The sequence below is a fragment of the Lontra canadensis genome, unplaced genomic scaffold (assembly GCF_010015895.1).
Source record: "Lontra canadensis isolate GAN:19392208 unplaced genomic scaffold, GSC_riverotter_1.0 scaffold84, whole genome shotgun sequence".
NCBI lineage: Eukaryota > Metazoa > Chordata > Mammalia > Carnivora > Mustelidae > Lontra > Lontra canadensis.
Window position 1 is genome coordinate 7977433 of NW_022631078.1, and position 26764 is coordinate 8004196.

General features: G+C 42.8%; 1 protein-coding gene across 7 annotated transcripts in view; it reads left to right on the forward strand.

Annotated features, from left to right (window-relative positions):
- The window catches only part of MRTFA (myocardin related transcription factor A), a 199946-nt gene that overhangs the window by 144978 nt on the left and 28204 nt on the right, over window positions 1-26764 (forward strand). For 4 of the 7 annotated variants that reach the window (XM_032882936.1, XM_032882928.1, XM_032882935.1 and 1 more), the window contains one exon: window positions 15459-15524. In XM_032882936.1, coding sequence (XP_032738827.1) covers window positions 15459-15524 — 66 coding nt within the window. Of the gene's footprint in view, window positions 1-11457; window positions 11500-13143; window positions 13244-15458; window positions 15525-26764 lie in introns of those variants that run through there. The other 3 variants (XM_032882930.1, XM_032882932.1, XM_032882931.1) reach the window with 3 other exon arrangements.

A 26764-nucleotide genomic window follows, 5' to 3' on the forward strand; every position in this document is an offset into this window, starting at 1 on the left:
CACTGGGAAGAAACTTGGTACATCTGAGAAACACTGGCCAAGGCATTAGGTGTCAGAGATAATTCCTTGAGGGCTGAAAGCCTTTTGTGGTAGGCAGCTAGCGTTCCAGCACTGAACTGATAGTCAAGAACCTGAAGTTCTTGGTTTGATCTTGCCAATGTGACTTTGGCTAAATTACTCTAAGCTTGGCAAACCAGTTTCTTTCGTTGTATCATGTATGATGTCTGCCATCCTAACTCATAGAGTGAAGTATCATATGTATGAAAATAGCATTGTAAAGTATTATATATTATTTTTATGAGCTATTTTTATTATATTTCTTATTTCTCTTCTCAGTTCCTTCTGTGTAACCTAGTACCAAGGCACGTACATAGTAAATGATTGGTTATAAATATTTATGACTTTTTTTTAATATTTTCTGTAAAGAATATACTCTGGTAAAGGCTGATGAGAGATGCATTTGCTCCCACTTAGGCTGCGCACACTAAGAAGTGACTATAGTCACAATAGTTTGGTTAACACATATCCTGTCCTTTGGTGTTATGCAGCCTTAAAATGAGCTGTATGTGAGATAGATCTGTATGGGTGTGTATAAACTAAATATGTATATAAACTCTTTTTTTAGTCTCCTCTCTAGTGAATTTATTTTTGTAGATGTCCTACCCTTCCTAATATTAAGTTAAAATACTCAGAATAAGCCAATTACTGCGGGGGTTTTTTTGAAACCATAGAAAACCCTGTTCAAATACAGTTATGTAGCCAAAACTGATGTAGTTTGGAAATACGCATGAACATATTTTCCTACAGGTTTGTGAGTTAGAAAAGAAGCCATTCTAGGGGCGCCTGGGTGGCTCAGTGGGTTAAAGCCTCTGCCTTCGGCTCAGGTCATGATCCCAGGGTCCTGGGATAGAGCCCCGCATCGGGTTCTCTCCTTGGTAGGGAGCCTGCTTCCTCCTCTCTCTCTCTCTGCCTGCTTCTCTGCCTACTTGTGATCTCTGTCAAATAAATAAATAATAAATCTTAAAAAAAAAAAAAGAAGAAGAAGAAGCCATTCTAGAAGAGGGCAGCGTAGGGGTGCTTTTGTTGAGAACAGGCATCAGCATGGAGCCTTCTCTAGTGAATCATTAGATGCATCAAATAAAATGTTCAGCTGAAGTTCCTGCAATCCCACAGTTACCAAACACTCTTGCTAAAGAGAGTTGCAGTCAAAATATCTGCAATCGAATCATTTCCTGTTCGGGCTTGCAGGTGGGGAACTGTCTGAAACTGCAGTCCTGTGAGATTAGTTATGCAGAAGATGCCTTGGTGGGATAGGCCTTGACATTAAATGACAACCTAGCAAGTGTGAGGGCGAAGAGGGTACCCGGGGATCCTACAACTAACCAGACCAAGGCATGGAGATCAGGATATGCAGGCCCACTCCCATGGAGGGATCTGAATAAAGCTCCTGTAGGGCATTCAGATATGTGCTGAACACACTCGGGCAGCGGGCCAGGCAGATGGCACATTCCTGTACTGACCTTCGGAGGCCTGGCAGATTACAAAGCTAGCATTGGAGGCGTGGTTGTGCTCTGGCACGAACAGCCCCAACAGCCTGCATTGCGTCCAGCATTTGGTCCTCCCCAGTTGAAGGGATGCCTTGGGACTGGGTAGGTATCCTAGTCCACTTAGGGACTGGCCTGTATTTTCGTATCCCTCTCCCTCTTGGAGTCGACTTTTACTGTCAGCACAGCACCAGAAATGACTCACATCCTCTAAGAGATTCCTCCAGACTGGGGATGACCCCGGGTTAGCCTTTGAGATGCATTGACTCCCCTACCTTCCTACCCCAACCTGTCTTGACTAACTCACATTTTTAGGTTTGACTAAGCCTTTCATAGGAAAGATAGGTGGGGGCTAGGCAAGATAAGCTGCAGTCACCTGTCCCTTCTTTGGTTCCAGGGCATCCTTTTGGCTGTGTAAGGGAGATTGGGTATGATAGAAGTCTTAGGCTTCACTCCCCCCCCCCCCCCACCCCCGCTGCTTTCCTGTTGCCCTTTTGATTTTTTTTAATCTGATACTGAGCCTCTCCTCCCCCCACTCACACACCAATGGAGTCTCCTAAGCTATTTCTGTCGGTTTAATGATCTCCAGCTGTTGCTGTAGTTCTGGCTGTTTTCATGCTTTGATGAGGCAGAAGAACCAGAAAAAGAGGGGTCTTGCTTGGGTATCACACAGAGTGTGAGACAAATGTAATGTTTTTTTGTTTTGTTTTGTTTTGTTTTTTTCCAAAACAACTAGGGCGAGGCTTCTTAAAGAAGGCTGTTAATACTGGGATGATTTGAAAATGCAGGAGGAGGGAAACTCCAAGCTAGTCTTTCTGGGACATTTTAAAAATAAGCATTCTGCTGATAGGTGTGGCACTTTCTGCATCCCTCAAAATTATGTTAGAAAAATGTGGTATGTGGTAACTGGGTAATTGTTTCATTACTCTGCATTCTACTTCCATTTTAGCTTTGGAGCTGGAATGCCCCCTCCACCCCTGGTCTGTGTTGAAGGAATCAAGCATCTAAATCCAAAGGATTCTATGATAGGCAAATGTATGGAAATCATTCCTGAAGTGGCCAGAAAAGGCATTGATTTCAGTTCTGCTTTAACTTAATGTAGGTTTGTTTCGTAAAATTTTGTGCAAAACCTGTAGTAATGACATGTTCCACTTGCAAATTTGACCACACAAACTTCAGGAAATACAAAGTTGCAGTTCTTCAAACAACATGAACTCTCTTACAGTTACATATACATTTACTTCTGAGATGTTTCCACTAAACCAGAGAATGGGGAGTAGGAAAATCCTTCAGTAGTTAAATGGGCTGCTGCATTTTAATAGACTGGCTTTCCCTTTATGTATTTGATCTTGAGAACTGTAACTCTTGCAACAATTTTAGCTGATTGACTTATAGCTTTCATACTTCACATGCTGCATGAAATTTAACTCTCCCTCTTTTTTGCCTTTCTGTCTTCTACAGAAAAGAACAATTTTGCTGTAGCTTTACCAAAGTTAATTTTAAAATACTTTAATTTTTTTTGAGAAAATAGATACAATTTTACATCACCTAGGACTTAAGGAGAGAAGCCATTATTTTTTTCCCTTAAGTACCCATGGAGAAATTTACATATAAATATTTTAAGAACTTTCAGATTTTGTGTGTGTATTTTTAGCACATGTGGCCAAATTTCTCAGTTCTAATCACCTGTTTCCTAATCCTTGCCCTAGAGGAAATTTGTTTTCATTTATTTTATTTATTTATTTATTTATTTATTTATTTTAATACGTGTGAGTGGTTTTCTTTTTATTTTATTTTATTTTATTTATTTATTTGACAGAGAGATCACAAGTAGGCAGAGAGAGAGAGAGAGAGGGAAGCAGGCTCCCTGCTGAGCAGAGACCCCCCCCCCCCAATGCGGGGCTCAATCCCAGGATCCTGGGATCACAACCTGAGCCGAAGGCAGGGGCTTTAACCCACTGAGCCACCCAGGCGCCCCTTATTTTATTTATTTATTTTTTAAGATTTTATTTATTTGACAGAGAGTTAGAGAGCACAAGAGGGAGAGCAACAGTGGGAGAGGGAGAAGCAGGCTCCCCACTGAGCAGGGAGCCCAGTGTGGGGCTCTGTCCAAGGACCCTGGGATCATGACCTGAGCCAAAGGCAGACGCTTAACCAACTATTGATCTCAGATCAGGTCTTGATCCTCAGGGTTGTGAGTTCAAGCCCTACATTGGGCTCCACACTGGGCATCTAGTCTCCTCAAACAACAACAAAAACAACAAAAATCAGGATTTACCTTTTTATTTTTTTCTCAAAATGTCGGTTAAATGAGCTGTCATTAATTACTGCAAACACTTGAAAGTTAATTTCAAAAATGGGAAGAAGCTAAATAGGATAAGCCTGTCGGGACAGTTTAGAGTACTTCGGTAGGAAAACTAACTTGCTAAATATTTAGTAAATATGGGGACATAGGCCTCCCTCATTATTTCAGTCCTGAGTATTCTCCCGTGCTGTGTCTTTCAGGGCCACATGATTATTAGAGATCTAGAAAGAATAAGTACTCTAATACAGTTTTAAGGGAAAGAATTTTTGTCACTTCTGGCTTGCTGTAGAATACCCGTGCCCTGTTCCAAGTTTTCAGTCTGTTCACTGTCACCTGCCCTCAGCAGAGTTGGGTGCAAGATGTCAGCACCAGTAAGAGCCGCAGAGAATAGCAGAGGAGATTCAAGGCTGCCCACGTTTCCTCGGTGAGCGTGCAGAGCTGATGCTGCAGGGAAAACGCTGTTCCTGGTGCCTTTAACCTTGGAAGCGTTTGTTCAGATGGCCCCGCCAGTCTAGAGGAAGCACGTTCCCAGTGTCCCTTCACCCCGTTCAGATGCCTGGTGCAAGTACGTGCTGTGCTCAGATCTTGTGTGGTGGAGTTAGCTGTCTGAGCACTGTGTTTCGGATCCTCAGGAGAGAGACCGATGACATCGAAGTAGCTGGCAGTTGGAGATCTGCCCGCTGCAGTTAAAGACATTACTTCACGGCGGGTAACAGCTGCCCAAAATGAAATGGTGAGCCCCAGATTTTGAGGATATGGGAAAGAGTTTGATTTACTTACTTACTTACGCATATTATTTTTGTTATGCCTCTGGCATTAAATGTGTTGTAGCAGAAAAAGCACAGGCTTTGATATCAGGCCAACTTGTGTTTGCACTCTGGCTCCACCTCTTACTAGCTGTGCACACAGTTACTTAGCCTCTTCGAACTGCTGCGTATTCATCTGTAAAATGGAGGTAATACGTACCTCACATAGCTGTTGAGATGAAATGAGTCACCGCGGTGGGACATCCCACTGAGAGTTCAACAGACTAGATTCCTCATCTCTTATATCTGAGTTTCCTTCTCAAGACAGGCCTCTTCTCACTCACTGCCTTTGTGCATGTTCTATTTCCGCTGCCTGGAACACTCACCAGATCTTTTCAAGGTTTATCATATTATGTAGGATTTTGTGTAAGAGTCATCTGTCTCTTCACAGGCCTTCCATGTGTACTTTGTGTAGAATTACCACCCCCAGTCACTCTCTGTTCTTTTATTCCGCTGTACTTTTCTTCACATAATGTACCATTGGAAATTATAACATAAATAACTTACTATGTTTCTCCCACTAGAACATATGTCTGTGAGGGCAAGGACTTCATCTATCCATTTTCCTGCCGTATCACCTGGAATAGTGCCCAGCGTATAGTAAGTGCACACTGAGTATCAGTTCAGTGAATGAATGAATCAACTCAGAATCTCTGCGACACCAGGGAAAACCCCTGGCAGAATGCAGGAATGAAGTCGTACCAGGAAGCAGGTGCTCTCTGCTTTTCAGTGTGGACGTCTCTGTACCGAGAGCCAAATGGGAAGTAGGCCTGTGAAGTTCTCTTATGTCCTTCGCCTTCTGTCTCTGGGAGGAGCCCCTTTGAATGACCTTTACACGTTGGCCACTATCATCCTGTTAGTCTCTATTCCTTCTGGAATTTTAATATAAGGAGCCTTTTAGTTTCTAGATTTCTGAAATGCCCTGTGCTATTCACTGAAATCACCTGGATTTTCCCTACTAGTAAGTAGATTATTTTTTCCAGCCACATCATGCAGAAAGCACTATTAATAGTGTCGTTTTTAAACATGAGGAACTGGTCTGTTTTATGAAGGAAGAGAAACATAACCTATAATAGTGGCTGAGAGCTCTGGCTACAGATCGAAATGGAGCTGGGTGACCTCAGGCAAGTTGCTTAATGTGTCTTATGCTCAATTTCCTCAGCTACAAAATAGTATAATAATAGCACCTTCCACATAGCTTTGTTTTAAGAATTGAATAAATGGGGTACCCGGGTGGCTCAGTCAGTTACGTGACCTTGATTTTGGCTCAAATCATGATCTCAGGGGTGTGAGATTGAGCTCCATGTCAGGCTCCAGCTGGTCACAGAGCCTGCTTAAGATTCTCTCTTTCCCTCTCCTTATGCTCCTCGAGGTCCCAGCCCTCTCTTTAAAAAAAAAAAAAAAATTAAGTTGCCACATGCATGTTTTCACTATTTTGTTATTTCATAATACAGAGACCTTTTGTATAATACATAGTTCAGTGGCTCGAGTTAGATTTTCATAAGCTTATCCTTTGTAAATACACGTCAGGGTAGATACACAAGTAACCTACATTTGCCACCCCAGGGAGATACCTGATATCTCTGCCTGAAGGTCTGAGAGTACTCAGGTTAAATAGATAATATTTATCATTTTTTGATATTACTTCTGATATCCGAAGCAGATTATTTGAGAGATCACTTAACTCATGTTGATACAATACATACAGAGGTAGAAGAGCAATTTATAGGAGTGTGAAAGGGTTGAATAATTGAGGATATTGATAAAACAATCCAACTTGAAATCTCATAGGTGGTGTTTTGCGTGTGTGATTTTATTTTTTATTTTTTTAAGATTTATTTATTTCAGAGAGAGAGAGAGAGAGTGAGCACATAAGTTGGGGGAAGAGCAGAGGGAGAGGGAGAAGGGAAGCAGACTCCCCCCTGAGTGGGGAACCCCAAGGAGGGCTTGATCTCACAACCCTGAGATCATGACCGAGCTGCAGTCCGTCACTTAACCCACTGAGCCACTCAGGCACTCCTCGTATGTGCGATTTTAGAATTAGAAATTTTTCTCTTCAGGATTACATTGTGGTTCATTGTATTTGTTTATGCCACATTCATTTTATATTTTGAGTTTATTAGAAGCCCCATTATTATTCTTAATAATTAGTCATGTATAGGAATGAATCCATAATTTCTTTCTGTCCAGTAGATGGTAACGTTTCAGTTTGAAAAACCTGACCCTTAAAATATTTTAGTAATTGATTCATAAATTTTCTGAAGGGAGAGCAAATCCATGGTTTTTTTTTTTTTTTTTAATAAGGTTTTTATTTTGGAAGAACTTTACGCTTACAAAAAAGTCACAGATAGTATAGAGAGTTCCCGTATACTCTTCACCCAGTTGCCCTTATGTTAGCTTCTTATATAACTCTGGTACATTTGTCAAAACGAAGAGGTTAACATTGGTATACTACTAAGTAAATTCCAAACTTTTGTGGCTTTCATATGCTTTTCTGCTGATTTCCTTTTTCTGTTCTAAGATCCAGTCCAGGGTACTTCATTGCATATGATTTTTAATGGTGAATCGGTAGGATCCCAGAGAGAATTACCTTTACTTTTCTTACCTCCACCTCCTTTTGTCTTAACTCTGGATCTGCAGGTCCTTTTTTCTCCGGCAACAGATGAATGACCTTTCTGGGTCCTTTAACCACTATTTCTGTATTGACAGCTTGGAATTTCAGCAGCATGCTTTGAACAATCATCATACATTCAGTTTTATTAATGAACGGTACTGATCCTTCTGCTTTTCTCTGGGTCCTAACTCTTTAGACATACCAGATTGAAGAGAGTCTGGGAATAGAGGGTGCTTCTTCACTGCCAGAACTGCCTTCCAAAAGGAAACATTTCCCCTCTCCATTCCTTCCCTCCTTTTCCCCTCCCCTCCAACTGCAGCTCCCTCCTGGTTCCCCCTGCCCCAGAATACATAGGATATGATTTTAAATAAGATGTTTTGATAGAAGGCCCTTTTACTTTGCAAAATAGAACATGTCATTGGAAGTATGGTACCCAATTACTAGCAGTGTCCGTTCCTGTCCTAAAGAAAAGCTAGCTGGGATAAAGATTTATATTCTAGGAAAATGTTTATAGTCCGTGTTATGGTTTTACAAAGCACTTTTCACATACGTTGTAGTTTTTTGTTTTGTTTTTGTTTTTGTTTTCTGTTTTTTAGCTCAAAGCACGGGACTTACTTTTAGGAGTTGTATTATAGAGGGAAAATTGAGGCTAAAAGAAGTGACTTGATTAGGTAGCAACAGAGCCAGGACTAGAACTTGTGTCTTCCGATTCTTTCTCTGATGTTCTTTCTTCTTCCCTCTTCCCTTACAGGTCAGTTCTGTAAATGTATTGTATTCACTTGCAACTTATAAAATATTCACATAACCAACCCAGTATGCATTGCTTGCCCCATTCCTTAGAAATTATAGTTTGGTTAACAGTAAACCCTTCTGGTTAAGGGTAGGACTAATTATAGAATACATTGGGGCCTTAAAAATGCTCTTGTTTGGGGCGCCTGGGTGGCTCAGTCAGTTAGGTATCTGCCTTCAGCTTGGGTCATGATCCCAGGGTTCTGGGATCGAGCCCTGCATCAGGATCCCTGCTCAGCAGGAAGCCAGCTTCTCCCTCTTCCGCTCCCCTGCTTCTGTTCCCTCTCTTGCTGTGTCTCTCTCTGTCAAATGAATAAATAAAATCTGAAAAAAAAGGCTCTTGTTTACATCAAAAGCACAAGCCAGAAACACATTTTTGGTGCAGTATACACTGTGCTAACACATTCAGGCTGGTCCCCAAGTTGAAGGGAGAAAATTGGTCATGAAAGGGTCTAGAGAAACTTAGAGGTGAGAAAGTGCAGGGGAAGAGAACAGTCCTGGGGATGCTGGAAGACAGAGTAGGGGCAGAGAACCAGAATGCAGGAGAGGTGATGGGAAGGAGTAAGGGAGCACAGTTGCCTCACTTTCTTTTTATATCTTTCTCATCTCTTTCAGGAAAGATTTGTGGGAAATAAGAATAAATGGGGACTTAGAGGAGTGTTTTACTTTTTGGGAACAATCTCAAGAAAGTACTTGAAACTTCAGTAAAACTGAGCATGAGGATAAAAATTTTTAAGGCCCCATTTGTTGTTTTCACTCTTCTTACCCCACGTAGCAAAGATTTTGTTTCTCCATGATTTCCAGTGTTGGCACTGTCACCTTTGTGTTCTCAATGTGTGTAAAAAAATATATATATATATTTAACTATTTGGATTTTTTTATTTTTAAGATACCAACACTTCTTTTTATTATTTATGTATACATGTATATCACACATAAGACCAGATGACTGAATTTGATAGGACCCTTAATATAGTAGGGCATATGTATTAGCTAAGTTGCATTTTCCTATGACTTTTTTTTAAAAGATTTTATTTATTTATTTGACAGATAGAGATCACAAGTAGGCAGAGATGCAGGCAGAGAGAGAGGAAGGGAAGCAGGCTCCCTGCTGAGCAGAGAGCCCGATGAGGGGCTTGATCCCAGGACCCTGAAATCATGACCTGAGCCAAAGGCAGAGGCTTAACCTGCTGAGCCACCCAGGCGCCCCTTCCTATGACTTTTTAAGTAAAAGTCTAGATTACAGGCATCAGATCTTTTCTTATCGCATCGTAGCCCCGCATGGGGCTCTATCCCAGCACCCCAAGATCAAGACCTGAGCCGAAGGCAGAGGCTTAACCACTGAGCCACCCAGGCGCCCCTGAGCTTACTTATTTTAATATAGTTTACCCCAAGGTGTCTCTTTTTTAAGGAGTTTTAGTATCTTAAACAATTGACTATGTATAGTAGTAAAGAGGAAATGTGAAAAGTTAGTTATTATAGAACATATAAAGGAGATACTATGAATTCCAGGGTCTGAACTCTGTCATGTCCTTCATTCTTTTCTTGTAAAACATGAATCATAACTCATACTTATTTATATGTGATTTGCTGTCTGTTTCCCCTCTGGACTGAAAGCTTTATGGTAGCAGAGACCACAGGTACCCAACACCTAGCACAGGGCCCGATGTACTTCAGTTGTTTGTTTGTTTTTAAGATTTTATTTATTTATTTTACAGAGATACAGCAAGAGAGGGAGCACAAGCAGTGGGAGTGGGAGTGGGAGTGGGAGAGGGAGAAGCAGGCTTCCCACTGACTGAGCAGGGAGCCTGATGCGTGGCTCGATCCCAGGACCCTGGGATCATGACCTGAGCTGAATGCAGACGCTTAACAACTGAGCCGCCCAGGCGCCCCACATTAGTTGTTGAGTAAACATCTGTTAGATGAATGGAGAATCGTCCCCCTATCCCAACTCTGACTTTGTACTTTGGTCGTGATGCTGTAGAGTAACCCAGGCAGCAGAACATGTGGGCTAATCCCCTCTTCTGGGAGCACCCTTCACCTGCTTTTAATCCTATATTCTAAGGATGAAACTAGTGAGTACTTGGAGAATATAGCCTTTGGTTCTAAGTGATAGGTGATGTGTTTTTATAAGTTATAAAATCACTAAATGATTTTTTAAAGCATACAGGATAAACTGAAGTATAAAATACACCAATAGGTATAATTCATTGCTACACAGATGAGTATTTGAATTATTAGCATGCTAAGCTTCACCTAAGGCTAAAACCTACTCTTTTCCTTCTCTGATCTTCCCAATGAGACAGATTCTCCAGTTTGGAGGTAGAGGTAGTGATGTCTGTTGCTGAATTAAATTGTGTTTGCTTATTTATTCTAGGACTGGGACCTAAAGGTTATTGAGGAGAAAACAATGGATGAGTTACTAGGAGATCAGGCTTTGGAAATGCCCTTGCTGTTAGAATCTTCTTTGAAGAGGTCTTCCTAAGCAAAGGATAGTTCCAAGGGAGGGTTTTTGTTCTTTTCCTATCGTTCCCATACTAATCTCTTTCCTGTTCTTTTCTGCTTCCCTCATAAATACTTCATCTCCCTATTCTAGAAGCCTTTGTGGAATCCGTAATGGACAAGTATCAATAAGCTGAGGACAGCATGCCAAGCTGCATGTCTACCTCCCTAGTGAAATCCAGGACTGCCAACCAGTGGAAGCCACAGAGCTGGGCTTGAGGACATACCACTTATTTTTGGCTTTTTCTTTCCAATCCTGATTGATCTGTTTGTTTGATGTGTCCATTTCTTTGGCATCCTCTTGAATGCCGTCAACATACTTCCATGGTTTTTACAGGGCAGAAGCACATGAAGTTTACTCCTTTACTTTGATTTCCCAAGAAGCCAGTTATTCAGACAGCCCTGGATCAATCACCTTTGTTGGAAACAGGTGGAAAATTTGATTAATTCTGTGGGGAGTGCGGAACCTAGGGTTCCCCGCTTTACTGGTTTGGTTTCTTTTTATTTCAGTCCTTTTTCTGGCAGGCAGCTCAGTCGATGCACCATCCATCAGCTTTAAAGACATCTGTTCATCTATATATAGGCTGCCTGCACAGACCCATTTAGAAACAGATGATACATTAAATTTGTGGAATTCAGTAACAGTGAAAGTATAGACTCGTGCATGTACACAAATAGGTATTTCTGTTTAGTTTTTATCCACGTGGGGAGTGGAGAGGAAATCTGAGTATAATGAATAGAAAGATTTTGTCGAATTCCTACTCTTTTGAATCTCCTTGGTCTAGCACCGTCGAGGAGTGTAGCCATCTGAAACTAGTGCCCGGTACTCCTTGGTTATGGTGGATGTACATTAAATGTGTGGCCTCTGCAGTGTACCCCTGGCTGGAGTACCTTCTGTAGTGGACCCAGCACATGTGGCTCTTATGCTGTGTACGGAAAGTGAGTTATTAAATGGTTTCTTCTCAAATGAATAATCCCTCAACTGATGAATTACTGAATGCTACATCTGAAACAAAGGATGTTAGTTATGTTGGCTAATTGGATTAAAAATAAATAAAATGAATAATCCCTGCATTCTGGAAACATAAAGGCATTTCATTTAGAGTGTTTAGAATTAAGAGGAATTGAGCTAGACTAAGTAAAGCAGAAATTCATATGTATCTATTTCTTTGTAGTTGAAAGTTTCAGAAGTGGGGTCCTTGCATCTATACACAGCCAAACAGATCAATTCCAAAGTACAATGATGTAGAGGCTGACAACGATCATTTAGAGTTTACTGCCTACGTCTTTTTTTCTTTTCCTCCTTATAAACGTTGTTTGAGTTAGCAGGAGAGGGTTTGGCAGTGTGTAAAGTACATGCCTGCAGTCAGGTTGTAGCAATACCCCAAGATACTACTGATAAAGGGTGAATTCTATTATGTGAATGCAGAACTTGGTCGGATTTCAGATAAGCACGGAGTTGGGAGTTCACTGCTGAGAGGGCACAGGATAGAATTTCAGATAACTGAACTTTAATTTCATTTAGTTTTACAGATGGAAAGATTTGTTAGATAAGCCTTCCTCTTTGAGCTAGACCTGTTGAAAAACAAAGGCTAAATCAACCTTTACTGTGTTCTCATAAAAAAACTTGAATCATAGTCTTAAATGTTTGCTCTCATGAGGCAATAAGCTTTTCAGTCAAGAAGTTTGCATAACACCCCTTATGCCTCTATCTGTAGATGGGTTATTTAGGAGGTCTGCTGATTGGTATTTCAAAATTATTTTTGGATAATGGCCAGAGTTTTCATTAGTTATTGTTTCTTTGAAGTGTTCAGACTTACTGCATTGTATTTAGGTTTCTCTGTTCTCAGAAATCAAATCAATTTGTTATATTTAATTGTTTTCTAATAACTCATATTACACTGGGCTTTAGGAACACTATATATAGGGGCACCTGGGTGGCTCAGTAGGTTAAGTATCTGCCTTCAGCTCAGGTGATGATCCCAGTGTTCTGGGAACGAGCCCTGCATTGGGCTCTCTGATCAACGGGGAGCCTGCTTCTCCCTCTGCCTGCCGCTCCCCCTGCTTGTGCTCTTTCTGTCAAACAGATCAATAAAATCTCAAAAGGAAAGAAAGAGTACATATAAAAGATGACAGATATTTTCCCTTTCTTCCTCTTATTTTCCTTCCTCCAAGGAGGCATATGGCATAGTATTAAGTGCCCCACACTGTAGAATCACAAAGGGCTGGGTACGAATTCTTATGCCCCCACTTTTGAGCTGTGTGACCCAAGGCAAAGTTTTAAAGGTCTGATCCTTAGTTTCTTTATGTGTAAAATGGAGATAATAATTGTATCATCCTCATAGGGCCCCCCTTTTTTTAAGTTAAAAATGTGTTAATCCCTTAACACTGGGACTGACACATAGTGACATTCAGTGACTCCTAGAAATTAACTATTTGCATTTTATTGTTATTATTAGTGTTGCTGCTAATCTGTGGTTCTAATTTATCTGAAATCACATTTGTAGGTTAGTTTAAATTTATTTTACTAAGTATCACTCAAACTTCTTTCACCCTGGCCTGAACCACATCCTTTTTCCTTAGTCCCTTTGTCTATCTCAGCAGAGAACCAACCCAGGTGCCCACATTCCATGCCTGTTGTCTCGGCAGCACAGGCTGCAGAAGACCCTAAAGAAGCAGAGAAGTAAGAATCCCATGTTCTGGAATCAGAATGTTTAGGTTCAAATTCTGTTGTACCTCTTATTAGTGGGATAATCTTGGGTAAATTACTGGATCACTCTGGGCATTATTTTTCTACCTGTAAAATGGGATTAGTAATGTCCATGTCTTTCCATAGGTATGTTAGATTAAATGAGTTAAAATATGAGAGTACACAGAACAGTGTCTGGCACTGAGCACATCGTCTATAAAACGTTAGCCACGAGTGTGTCTGTTGTTTTATCCATTTATTCTGCAAGTCTTTGCTTTTAAGTGTTAATTTGTAAAAATAATAGTAAAAGTTATAACTTCCTGATAAGATCTCTCTGAGTGTATTACCATTTTGAGATACAGTTCAGTTAAGAAACAGTTATTAAATACTTACTGTGTATTGAGTGTATATGGAGGACATATATTAATAAGGTATATTCTCTGCCCTCCAGGAGTTTATAAACTGGTAGGAGAGATGAGCTATATTCAGGGGGTAACTATTACACAGGGTAAAATACGACTATACTTTCTTTATTTTATTTTTTTATTTTTTTTTTAAGATTTTATTTTTTTATTTATTTTGACAGAGATCACAAGTAGGCAGAGAGGCAGGCAGAGAGAGAGCAGGAAGCAGGCTCCCTGCTGAACAGAGAGCCCGATGCAGGACTCGATCTCGAAGGCAGAGGCCTAACCCACTGAGCCACCCAGGCGCCCCACGACTATACTTTTTAGAACGGATGAACAGTAGCTCACTGGAGGTCTAGAGTAGTTCTGCATGCGTGGGAGTCAGGAAGGTAGGTGAAAAGTGTAGGCATTTCCAAGTGAGTGAATAAACAGTGGGGCCGGTACATGGTACCTGAGGAAGAGTAGTTGGACGGGCTTGGCGGGGGCACTCACCGCGGGAAGGGTCCTCCACAAGTAAAGTCGCGAGCCAGGAGGCTGTCTGTGCAACATGGCGAGGCTGTGGCGCCAGAAACTTGGTAAGAGGAGGAGCATGAGGGAGGTGGAGGAGTCGAAGGAGCCTCAGAAACCTTAATACGAGTTTGAGGGTGGGGAGGTGCAGGGATTGCAGATCGTGATTCCATTTTTTAAAGAGATAAGAAGGATGGAAAGTGGGTTGGGTTTTTGGGAGAAAGAGCTTCTGCTTTGGACCCACTGACTTTGAGATGTATTCGGGACCCTAGTTATGGTTCCGCCCTTCCTGGAGGCCTTCTTAAAAACTGCTCTAGGAGTGGAAAAGGCAGGTAACCTAAGATAATAGGATTCCTGTTAGATGCAGGTGTCCCTCAGATGTGACTTGCAGAGACCTTATAATTGAAGACTTAGCACATCAACAGGCTTTCCCTGGCTCCTAACCCTCCTTCTCTGAATGTTTGCTCAGTTACTTAGCTTGTATACAGGCCTTGCCATGGTCATTCCGCATGGTATGCGGTGGTAACGCCCTTTACGTTTGATTGGCATTTGAACTAGAGATCACATACTTTTAACTTTAGAAAAGTTCTTTCAGGTGTTTGGTTAGGTAGTGCTGCCAGAGTGGAAACGGGAGACATACTCGTCACCCTCCCCTGTCCCGGGTGCGCTCTGACTCCTGTCGCTTGGTGGTTTCACCCCAACAGGACAAAGCTCTACGTGAACAGTGAGAGGAAGAAAGAGTTATATTGATGGTAAAATGGTTTCTGGTATAGAGAAATGAATTGTTTAGTGAAAATAGGTGTAATTTTTAGGTACAAAAGACAAGATTTTGCAGATAACCTGTACTTCCTCATCTGTGTGAGCACGGTATCATTCACGACACTCACGATGGTAAACTCGTGCTGCCAGGAAGACCGTGCAGAACATCTAGAAAGCTTTTCCTGCTGGGTGTTGGTCCTCATTATATTTCCTTTGAGTTAAGAACTTGTGTTTTTTTAGTCTTTGGAGGAGGATACAGTGTTGTAGGAGGTTTTGAGCAAGAGACAAGACTTGGGTACTTTGTGGATTGTTATCGCCCTGCAAGACCCTTCGCAACTTCCTCTCGCCGCCCACAGCAGAATACGGAAACCCTGCTGTATCAGGCCACTTCTGCAATTTCAGACCGTCACGATTAAAGGGATCCTTCTTTCACACTACACCCTTCTGTTCTGAGACTCTCTTTGTATTTGAAAATGTGTCTTTTATGGTGGAATGCCCAACTGAGCCTCGGTCTCTCCTCTCTCTTTGCCGCCCTGCAGTGCTGCAGTTGAAGCTCCAGCAGCGCCGGACGCGAGAAGAACTGGTGAGCCAAGGGATCATGCCGCGTAAGTGCCTCTCCCTCGCGCTCCGCGCCTGCTGGAGCTCGGGGTCCATAGCGCGTGTGTGCCTGCTGTGCTGTGGGCCGCATCTAACAGAAAACAGGGGCGACAGGTTTCATTTGTCCCTCTCTTACTTGTGCTTTTCCAAGTTCAAGGACTTTTCGATCGCTGAATGCTATGATACTGCGCATATTAAGTTCAGTGAAACAGACGGTGCTGGGTTGAACGGTGCAGTTGAACCATCCTCCCCTTTTGAATTGCTCCTTTCAGGAGTTTCTGCTCCCTGTTACCCTCACTTCCCTTTACAGGAGGAGTACATCTTGAGCTGGGGTATTGTGAGAAAGAACCCACATCTTGCATGTGTTTTGCCTTTGTGTTCAGGTTCTTGGGATGAGAAAACCCTTTTCCACTTGGTGTTTTGAATCAACTGCAGTTTTATTTAGAGTGAGATTCTCCGATCCCTGCGGCTGGCTTGGGTGTGAGTGTGCTTGGTGGGGTTCCTGCTGAGCTGGGCATAGTAGGTGCACAACTACACTTGGGGAGAAATGAAAGCAACACTGGAATCTCTTAGAAGTAAGAAATTTTGTTTTTAATACCAGTAGCATTATAAACTGAGTGGATGCTGGAGCCACCGAGAGTGAGATGTTGCACTTTTTGACATTTCTTTTGAAGTCATCAGCAGAGAGCTTAGGCTCTCCCTCTTCTTTCTTTTCTCTTGAGCGTTGCTGCTACTTGGACACACCCTACAAAGTGAAAAAAAAAAAAAAGTACTGCAACAACTTCTAGCCTCAGAGTGAGAGAACCGATGTTTTTCTCCTTAACTCAGTGCTGACCTACTGCCACTGTGTTTTCCTAATCCTCATTCACTTACTCATGAAGAGTATTTGAGAACCTGGTGTGTGCCCTTGATGCAGCAAGAAAAATCGAACTCCTGCCCTCAGGAGTTTTATGTTTAAAAGGAGCGTAGTGATAATAAACAAAGAGACAAATAAGATACTTTCAGAGTATGGTAAATGTTAAAAAGTAAATTAACCAGTTGGCCTATTAACAAGAAATAGGAATGAGATGGGGTCTCTTTGGATAGGGCAATCAGGAAAGGCCTCCCTGAGGAGGAAATATTTGAGCTGGGGTCTAGAGGATGAGGTGGAGTCAGCCATGCAGAAGCAGGCAGAGGGTCAGGGAGAAGCGAGAACAAATGTAAGCGCCCAGCGCAGGTAAGAACCTGACAAGTTTGAAAACATTAAGGAAGTGGGTATGGCTGGGGCCTAGTGAGTGAGGGGAGCCTAGGCCAAGTTAAGATCCGCAGGGTGGGCGGGGCTAGGATGAGGGCTTCTCAACTATGGGAAGAGGTAGATTTTATTTTAGGTACAGTGGGAAGCCTTCAAGCCTTTAAGCAAGTGAGAATGGGATTTGATTCATGTCGTGGTGATGGCAGGTCTGTTTCTATGGGCTAGAACTGTATTGCAGGTGGAAGAAATGTGAGGTCCGTTTTAATCCTAAGCATCAGCCAGGAACTTAAGTCTCAAATTCAGCTTTTTATTTACTGCAGTTAACTTCCAAACCATTTACCCACATTATGCTGCTGTCTTCTCTGGCTTTCCAGTGAAGGACTTCCCACCCGCAGCCCTAAAGAATCAGATAGAGCGACTGCTTGTGCGGTGGGTCAGTGATGTGATCAGGTAGGGCGCTACTGTGCTTTACAGAGCACTCCAGATCTGCCTCGATAAACCCTTCTGGAGGAACAAGTCACCCAGACTCTCATCTCCTTGTCCCTTTCACCAGGGACATCATGTGCTTAATGTCTACTTTGTGCCCAGGGTAGTTAGTCCTGGAGAGATTAAAGAAATATCAAGCAAGGTACCTGCCCTCAGACATTTAACAGTTTATTTGAGTAGCTAAAATTTATCCATATATAAAATAAAGAGCACTTCAGCATCCTGTGGGGGTGCTGACTAATTACAGTACTAGTTCTGAGAGCATAACGCTATTTCTCAAGATCCGGGAGATGTTTAGGGTCTGAAAGCCTTTCAGAGAGGATGAGGGCCCTGCATTCCTGTGCCTGTCTCATACTTGGTACCAGGGACTACTAGAGCTCACTGCTTTCACTCCAATTGATAGAGTATGGTCTCCTTGCTCAGCATTTCTTGTCGTGTTCTGTGTTGTTTAAAGACAGGTGATGCTTCCGTTACTGGAGTCACCTGCTTATACATTTCCCTCCAGTCATACTCTGAGCTCCTTGAGAAAGTGTCTTATCCAGAACTGGGCACTGAATGAATGACTCAGGACAGCCGGTTTTAAAGTGTGATATGTGTGTGTGTATGTGAATGACAGACAGACAGGAACAGATACAACTCTCTTGCAAACTTGTTGGAATTCTAGACATGGAATTTGGAACAATGCTTCTGTTCTGTTAGAAGCCCAGATTCTAAGATGTTCTGAATACCTGATTGTATCCTCTGCACTGTTCTCTGTATCTGTGAAATTAGAGTAGCTGCCCTTCCTATAGGAACAGGAATTACCTGCTTCCGTGAGAACACCACATCTTCCTCCTACCAAAGGGTTGCCTTCAGCTACGGACACAGTAGTGGTTTTCAGCTTTTCTAGTGAAGGAAGTAGGTCACAAACTTAGATACTGAGAGATTGTTAATGCCTGGCAATAGTTTCAGGTGTCAAATTCCCTGATCATCTACATACCAGGTGATACATGGATAGGGTCCTGAGGTTCTCCCCTCCGCCCTGCCGTCAGCCCTGCACCCTGTGAGTAAATTCTTCCTCATCACAGCCCTGCACTCTCTACCCTTATCCTGTGGTAGACTCCAACACCCTCGGCCACCCTGACCTCCCCACCACTTGCCATCCTCCGCTAGCCCCACCTCTCACCCTCCATGCCACAGCCTCCAAAGAAAATAGAGCAGGATTGGAAGCAGATTGTAAGTGACCAGCAAATTGTTGATTGTTGGAGATTTGGAGGCCTGAAAAAGTGACATCTGGTTCGAAGGGTCCGTTTCCATTCCCATCTTGCTGGCCTGAGGGGTTTCTCTAAAGTGCATTTATACATAAGTTTGTTGTACAACTGAGGAAGTAGGTACGCCCTTGAACTGTTGGAAGGGAGTGATGTAGTCATGGCTGTATTCTGCCTCATCATTTCTCTGTTTATATCTTTTATCAAATTCTTCTCATTCCAGTCTTATTTATAGCTCTGGGAAGAAAACCCACCCACCTCATCTTCCAGAATACTCCTACACAGTTCCCATGTAGGACTGGCTTTCAGTTCTTACAGCATAATCTGTAGGACACCATGTCTTCAATGGCTCCCTTACCTTCAGGGTTGTTCGTGTTCTGCATATCGTTCAGAGCTGAGGTATGGCCTTTCATAAAGTGCAGGGGATTAAAGCATCTCCCAATTCCTACATACCCCTCTCTGCTGCTTGATATGCTCTGCTCATGGCATCTAAACTATGGGGTATGGAAGTTAGTTTCTGATGTGTTTTTAAACAGGATCATTTCCCAGCATCTGTCACTCTCCTCATGTAAACATGTGTCTCAAATTTAATACTATATAAACCCTACCAAATACAGAGTGGCAGATAGCAAAGGATTACATATGCCAGGCCCTGAGCCTTCTTTAATAATGTCTGAAGCTCTGCATATCTTGAGAGAGATGAAAGATGGCACAGATAGGAAGCTTGTGCTTAAGTCCAAGATTAAGACCAGAAATGCTGCTGTAGCCAGAGTGAAGATTCATAGAAAACACGGGTCATGTGTGGTACACTCTGTTCTCAAACAGAGCTTTCCCCACAGCCTTTCTCTTTGACATTTAAAGGTGTACTAGGTCATAAGGTTTAGGTGAAAATGAAGAAAATGTTCTGCGCACTGCTGTAGAGGAATAACCTTTTTTAGGAAAACATTGAAGTTCTTCTGACCCAGACAAATGAGAAAAAAATCTCTTTTAATCTTTCTGGATTTAAAAGAAGAACGTTGTCTGTCTCTTCCTTCTCAGCCTTCTGTTATTCTCTTGTGAGTCCTTGAGAAAAGCGTAGAGTTGCATGTTTCTGTGCTATTGTGAACCCTCAGTTCACTGTTTTTCCGTGTGTGTAGTGGAAACACCTTGGCACCTTGGCAAGCATGTGAAGAAATCATTAGTTTTGTCCAGTAGATTCTCTGAGGACCTTGGTCCATTGCTTGAGTGAGCTTGTTTTTTGTTGTTATTGTTGTTTTTGTTTTCATTTTAAATGGCGTTTTTGTGCACCAAGTGGGTGTCATTGGTGACCTTAACCACCGAATAGTTAGAAGAATCCAAAGAGTATGAGGGCATCCCAGTTCAGAGAGGGCAGCCAGTTGCTGTCAATCCAGAAGACTCACAAACAGCCTAGCCCCTGAGAGGTACTCAAATGTGTTGCTAGGTGAAAAAGTGAACCAGTTGGTCAGCTAGTTTTGACTGGCTTGTAGGTATGCAGATAGGTGTTGCATATCTCAGATTGAATCTGTAAAGAATAGCTTTATGTAACCTTATGTAATGAATCCCCACCACTCTGTATTTTTTTTAATAGTTGAAATTCCACATCTTTCTTTTTTTTTTAAGATTTTATTTATTTATTTGACAGCAAAGATCACAAGTAGGCAGAGAGGCAGGCAGAGATAGAGAGGGGACGCAGGCTCCCCACTGAACAGAGAGCCCGACGTGGGGCTCGATCCCAGGACCCCGGGACCATGACCTGAGCCAAAGGCAGAGGCTTAACCCACTGAGCCACCCAGGCGCCCTATCACTCTGTATTTTTAATAAACTTGGCTGTATCTTGACTCCCTAACCCTTAGTTCTGCAGTCTGATCCCTCCTTTGTCACGTTTCAGCTGTCATTGTTAGCTCAGTGATCTATGTAGAGACAGTGTGGCCCAGTTGTAGCACTCATGGCTAATCTGTCATTTTACAGGGCCCCACAGTTAGCTGGAAACCTCCTGTTCATCTGATTATAGCAATCTCTGCACCAAGAAGAAATTTATTTTAAACTCTGACAAGAGGTTATTTAATGGCTTTAAAGTATTAGGATTGAGCACTATGATCTTTTACCTTCTGAAGCTAAATTTCTTCTTAATATTTTTATTTGTAACTTAGGAATTAGTACTTACATTATTCTTCACCAAATGTACAAACTGAGTTTGCATATTCTCTTTCCTTAGTATATGTGGATCAAATCCATTTTTGTAAAGCTCTTTTAAAACTGATTTTTGTGGGGTGCCTGGGTGGCTCAGTTAAGCCTCTTCCTTCGGCTTAGGTCATGGTCTCAGGGTCCTGGGATAGAGCCCCGCATCGGGCTCTCTGCTTGCAGGGAACCTGCTTCCCCCTCACTCTCTGCCTGCCTCTCTGCCTACTTGTGATTTCTGTCACATAAATAAATAAAATCTAAAAAAAAAAAAAAAACACGTGAAATTTGGGAGTGCCTGGTGGCTCAGTGGGTCCTGGGATAGAGCCCTGCATCGGGCTCTCTGCTCAGCGGGGAGCCTGCTTCCCCCTCTGCCTCTGCCTGCCTCTCTGCCTACTTGTGATCTCTCTCTCTCTCTCTCTGTCAAATAAATAAAGTCTTTAAAATAAACAAACAAACAAGCCTGATTTTTGTTTTTGTAACCCCTGCAAGGATAAACCAACTTCCTGAAGCCCCAGAGTTTCTTGTAATGAGAAAGAGGCTATAATTTAGTTTTGTCATCTAGTGACTTGGAGACATAGCATGGGATCTTTTCCCCCATTACTAGAATCCAAAAGAATTCATGGGACTGCCTGGCTGGCTTAGTTGGTAGAGTGCACAACTCTTCTCCCAGTTGTGAGTTCAAGCCCCACATTGGGTGTAGAGATTACTTTAAAAATAAAATCTTTTGGGGAGGTTATGTGCTATGTTGAGTGTTGTGAAGTGTGTAAACCTGGCGATTCACAGACCTGTACCCCTGGGCCTAATAATATATGTTTATAAAAAAATTTTTTTAATTAAATTTAAAAAAATAAAATCTTTAAAAGCTAAAAACAAACAGGGGCGCCTGGTGGTTCAATCAGTTAAGCATTTGACTTTTTTTTTTTTAAGATTTTATTTATTTAATTAACAGAGCGAGCATGAGCCGGGGGAGGGGAAGAGCGAGAGGGAGAAGCAGACTCCCTGCTGAGCAGGGAGCCCTATGCAGGGTTAGATCCCAGGACTCTAGGATCATGACCTGAGCTGAAGACAGACACTTAACCAATCGAGTCATCCTGGCACCCCAAACATCTGACTCTTGATTTCGGCTCAGGTCATGATCTCAGGGTTGTGAGATCAAGTCACGCATCAGACTCCACACTGGCTGTGGAGTCTGCTTAAGATTTTCTCTCTCCCTCTCCCTCTGTCTGTGCACCCCCCCACCCTGCAAAATAAGATAAAATAAAAATAAAAACAAATAAAACAAAAGAACTAGCCATAAGACCAGTCCCATCCAATAGCACTTTTAGCAACAATAGAAATATTCTGTAACACTAGCCACTAGCCATACGGGCTGTTTGAGCACTTGAAATGTGGCTAGCTTAAGTGAAGAGCAGAATTTACAATTTAATTTAATTTTAATTAAATAGTCACATGTGACTGGTGGCTATTGTATTAGTGAAGTTTTAGACCTTATTGTGCCACTTAGGAACAAGTTGAGTTTGGGCAACCCTATTAACTTCTGAACTCAACTTCTACTTTTTATAAAAAGGAAATAAGCCTTCTCACCTACCCCACAAAGTTAGTTTGGAAATAAATGAGGTGTTCACGCTTTTGAAATATAGGCAGTGTTATTCTCAGTTAAGGATGGGAGGATTTGGGACACCCGGGTGGCTGAGTCAGTTAAGTATCTGCCTTTAGCTCAGGTCATGATCCCAGGGTCCTGGGATTGAGTCCAGCATCGGGCTCTCTGCTCAGCTGGGGGTCTGCTGCTCGCTCTTCCTCTCTCTCTGCCCCTCTTCATTTGTTCATGTTCTCTCTCTTTCTCTGTCTCAAATAAAATCTTTATTTAAAAAAAAAAGAATGAGAGGAGCATTAGCTTGGATCTACCCCCCCCCCCACATATATATCTCATTAATTTCTCTCAAAACCAGTGTTTGGGAATAGGAGCTATTTTTCAATAAATCCTTCTTCCATTTTTCTTCCTACCCACATATTAAAAAACAGTTGCTGAAAATTGTTAAGAGTCAAAGAACCATTGGATAACATAATGTTCTGTTAAGACTATTACTATTTTGTTAAGATTGTTCCTATTTTGGTCCTATATTAGCAGGACTATCATTTTATTAGTTTACTCTCTCGTGGCAGTGGATGTTTCTTCCTTAATCTCTCTTAAACAAAACAATTATGTGTCTGGGTTGGAAATGTTTTTTTAAATTTCTGGGCAATTTGCCAAGAGACAGAAATGTTCACCCGTGGGGATACGGTGGTGATTCCAGGGCAGATGAGGGTCTGGTTTGAGGCCTGAATTGCTCTTTTCTTTTAAAACTTAAATTTAGGATGACAAAAGCATAGGCTTCAAGGAAATGTCATTTGTCTAGTTTAAAGCAGAGTGTTACAGTGTTCAAGGCTAGTCCCAGCGGCTACTTGGTCTAGGTGGGGGCTGGGGTGAGAGCAGATCCTCACCCGGGCTTCCATCAGTTCCCATTTGCTCCAGTCCACTTGGGAATTGCTAGAAGCTCTTTGGTAGTCTCTGTGGCCCGAGTCCCTTTCTGGTAGGAGCCCAGAAGAGGCATCCCCTAAACCCCACAGTTTGCCTGCTGCCTCTGGTCTAGGTCATGCCCTCAGACTCATGCTTCTAGATGCTGAGCCTCACAAATGTTCCTGTGGTCCATCTGGCTCCTTTGGATACATCGATATCTTTGTATGAGAGAGCTAGTTGCCTGTTTCCTTTGTAAAGTTGAGGTAAAATTGGGGCACCTAGCTGGCTCAATCAGAAGAGTGTGTGACTCTTGATCTTAGGGTCGTGAGTTTAAGCCCCATGCTGGGTGTGGAGATGACTTAAATAAATACTTTAAAAATAAAATTTTAGGGATGCCTGGGTGACTCAGTCAGTTAAGCATCTGCCTTCGGCTCAGGTCATGATCCCAGGGTTCTGGGATCGAGTTCCGCATTGGGCTCCTTGCTCAGCAGGGAGTCTGCTTCTCCCTCTGCCTGCCATTCTCTCTCTCTCTGACAAATAAATAAAATCTTAAAAAAAATAAAATTGATATATAATTAAAATAACATATTAGTTTCGGGTGTACAATATAGTTAGTTTTTTTTTTAAGATGCAGAGAACCCTGCCTAATTGAGATGATGTTTCTTTAGCCCAGAAATGTGACCCTTTCTCTGTAGTTGAATACCAAGGTGACATGGCATTTGAGAAACACCATTGTAAAATGTGTGTCCTAGGATTGGGGCTAACCTGACCCTAGATCTGAAGCCCAGAGAAAATTATGTCAGGCACGTGGACTCAGGAGTCCTCTCTTTCATCTCAGGAGATCAGCTGATCGTGTCACTCCGGGGTGTTATATGTTTCATTTCTGATGGATACTGCGACCTCTTCCCTGCTATCATAAGGTATATTCACTCAGTGGTCAGTGACTAGCACCATACATCCTCCTTGGCCAGTTGGTAACAAATCCCAAAATAGGACTCTAGAGTGAGTTGTATATTCATGTTCTCAGCATATTCATTGTTGAATTTAAAGAAGAATCCAAAAAAAGAGGGGGAGGTGTGCCTGGGTGGCTCAGTTGGTTAGGCGGCTGCCTTTGGCTCAGGGCATAACCCCAGGGTCCTGGGATCAAGCCCAACATCGGGCTCCCTGCTCGGTGGAGAGCCTGCTTCTCTGTCTCCCTCTGCCTCCTGCTCTGCTTACTTGTGCTCTCTATCTCTCTGCCAAATAAATAAATAAAATCTTAAAAAAAGAAGAAGAAGAATCCATCAGGGAGCCCTGTTGAACAGGCCATCAAAAGTCTTCTTGGCAAGAGTTCTTGATAAAATTTAATATCTAAAAAGTTAAATAGGTATTCAGTTTTATTTAATAGTTCTTGAAGTGGGGACACCCGAGTGGCTCGGTTGGTTGGGTGTCTGACTCCTGATTTTGGCTCAGGTCATGATCTTGGGGTCATGGGACTGAGCCCTGCCTCAAGCTCTATGCTCACAGCAGTCTTCTTGTCCCTTTCCTGGTGCTCCTCCCTCTGCTTGCTCTCTCTCTCTCTCAAATAAATTAATTAATAAAATCTTTAAAAATAATAATAATTCTCAAAGTGCCTGAGATACCCAAGACCAACTTCTTTTCAAGGTAGTAAAGGAAGTGAGGGAGTTTATAAAGTTGCTTGTTAAAACTACTCACAGATTTCACCTGCACCATTCCAGACTTAAAGAATCACATACGCAAGGTGGGGCGTCCTCATAGCATCTGTTGATGTGGTGATTTAATGTTTGCAGCCTACTGGGATGCGATCTGCAGAAGGGCAAAAGTGATTTGGAGTTTTTATCTACACAGATGACTTATGCCTGTTGATAATGGGACTCAGTAAGATGCAGTGGCTTTTGGGGGGCATGTGTGCTTCACCCGGGGAGCGGGGAGTGTTGGTGGGGCTGATAATTGACTGATCCAGAGCGTTAGGCTGGGCTGTGATGGGAGAGCTGGGTATGAACGTGCTCGCTGTAGATGTCAAAGGGAAACTCCGAAGACCAAGTGAACCATCTTTAGCCCCTCACATTTTAACCTTTTGGAATTCAGGGAACCTGCTGATACTCATGCCATCAAAGATCGCACACTGACCTTCTTTCCCTAGTCTCAGTCCCTCTCACTGGGGTCAAGGTTGTGAGACTCTGGAACAGCTTGCGTTTATGGGAAGGAAAAGATTCAGCATCCTGAGTCTCCTCTTTTACACTGATTCTTGGTTGCTGGCTTTCCTGCTGGTTTGGGTGGCGGTGACAGCCCAGGTGCCAAAACAGGGGTGGTGGCAAGTCTGAGAACCAAAACAGGATGTGCACGCAGCACGTTTTCTGACTGTTTGGATTCCTGCTTGCACACATGCCACCACCCAGCTCTTTCTTCGATTCACATGGATTTAGTTCTGGTTTCTGTTGTCACGGCCAGTCCCTGGAACTGTCGACGCAACTCTTTAGTTAATGTCTTTGTTGCCGGGTAATACCGTAGGCATTTTGGTATGACAGCTGAAAACAGTAAGACAGAAATTGGAAGTCAGGCCCAGTTAGCTGTCAGCATTGGATTCCACATGCATGCTGTTTCCTCAGGAGGATGGCCCAGAGAAAAGCTGAACCAGTAATGGTGCCTCAAGTTTAACAGAGCCTCTAGCAGCTGGCAAAGCACTTTCACTTTATTAGTACTAACGGCCGTCAGTGCGGTGGTTCGTACAATTGCCATTTTGTAGGTGAGGCTGTTGAGGCTCAGAGGGGCCATGCGACCACCACTGAAAGACAGAAGCAGAGCCAGTCCTGTCTCCCTTCTCCAAAGTCCATGCTAACTCCTGAAGGTCACAGACTAATGGTTTGTCTTTTTTTTTTTAAGATTTTATTTATTTGTTTGACAGATCACAAGTAGGTAGAGAAGCAGGCAGAGGGAGAGGGGGAAGCAGGCTCCCTGCTGAGCAGAGAGCCCAACGTGGGGCTCGATCCCAGGACTCTGAGATCATGACCTGAGCCGAAGGCAGAGGCTTAACCCACGGAGCCACCCAGGTGCCCCAAGACTAATGGTTCTAAATGACAGGAATTTTATGGTGATAGCCTCCTGTACTCCCCTGCCCCACCCCCCACAGTTTCAGTAGTGAAAGTTGAAAACAGCATCAGATCAGGACCCACAGTTAGGTAAGGTGAAAGTTGGTAGTCGGTGGTGAGAGGAGCACTAAAATCGCTTCCAAGTTGCTGTCCCTTTCTGCTGCTGTTTGAAGGCAGAGGTTTGAAGGCCAGGGGCATCTTCCCATTTCTGTCATAATAACCTTTAGTTAGATCAGAGCTTCTTGATTTTCTCTGATGCCATTGATGCTCCTTAGACAATCTTATATTGTCCCTCCGCCGCACAGTTGTGTGGGTTCCTGAGGTTCGGCACAGTCGTGGGGCTTCACAGATGCTCTGCGGCGGTACAGTGTGCCCCAGGTTAGGAGCCCCTGCTCTGCCCAGATACAGAGCCCTTAGATTCTGATTACACATAAAGGTGGTGGAAACCCTTACTCACCAGTGGCATGGCTGACCTCTGTGATTTCATCACTCACATGTGTAAGTGACCCTCCCCTGA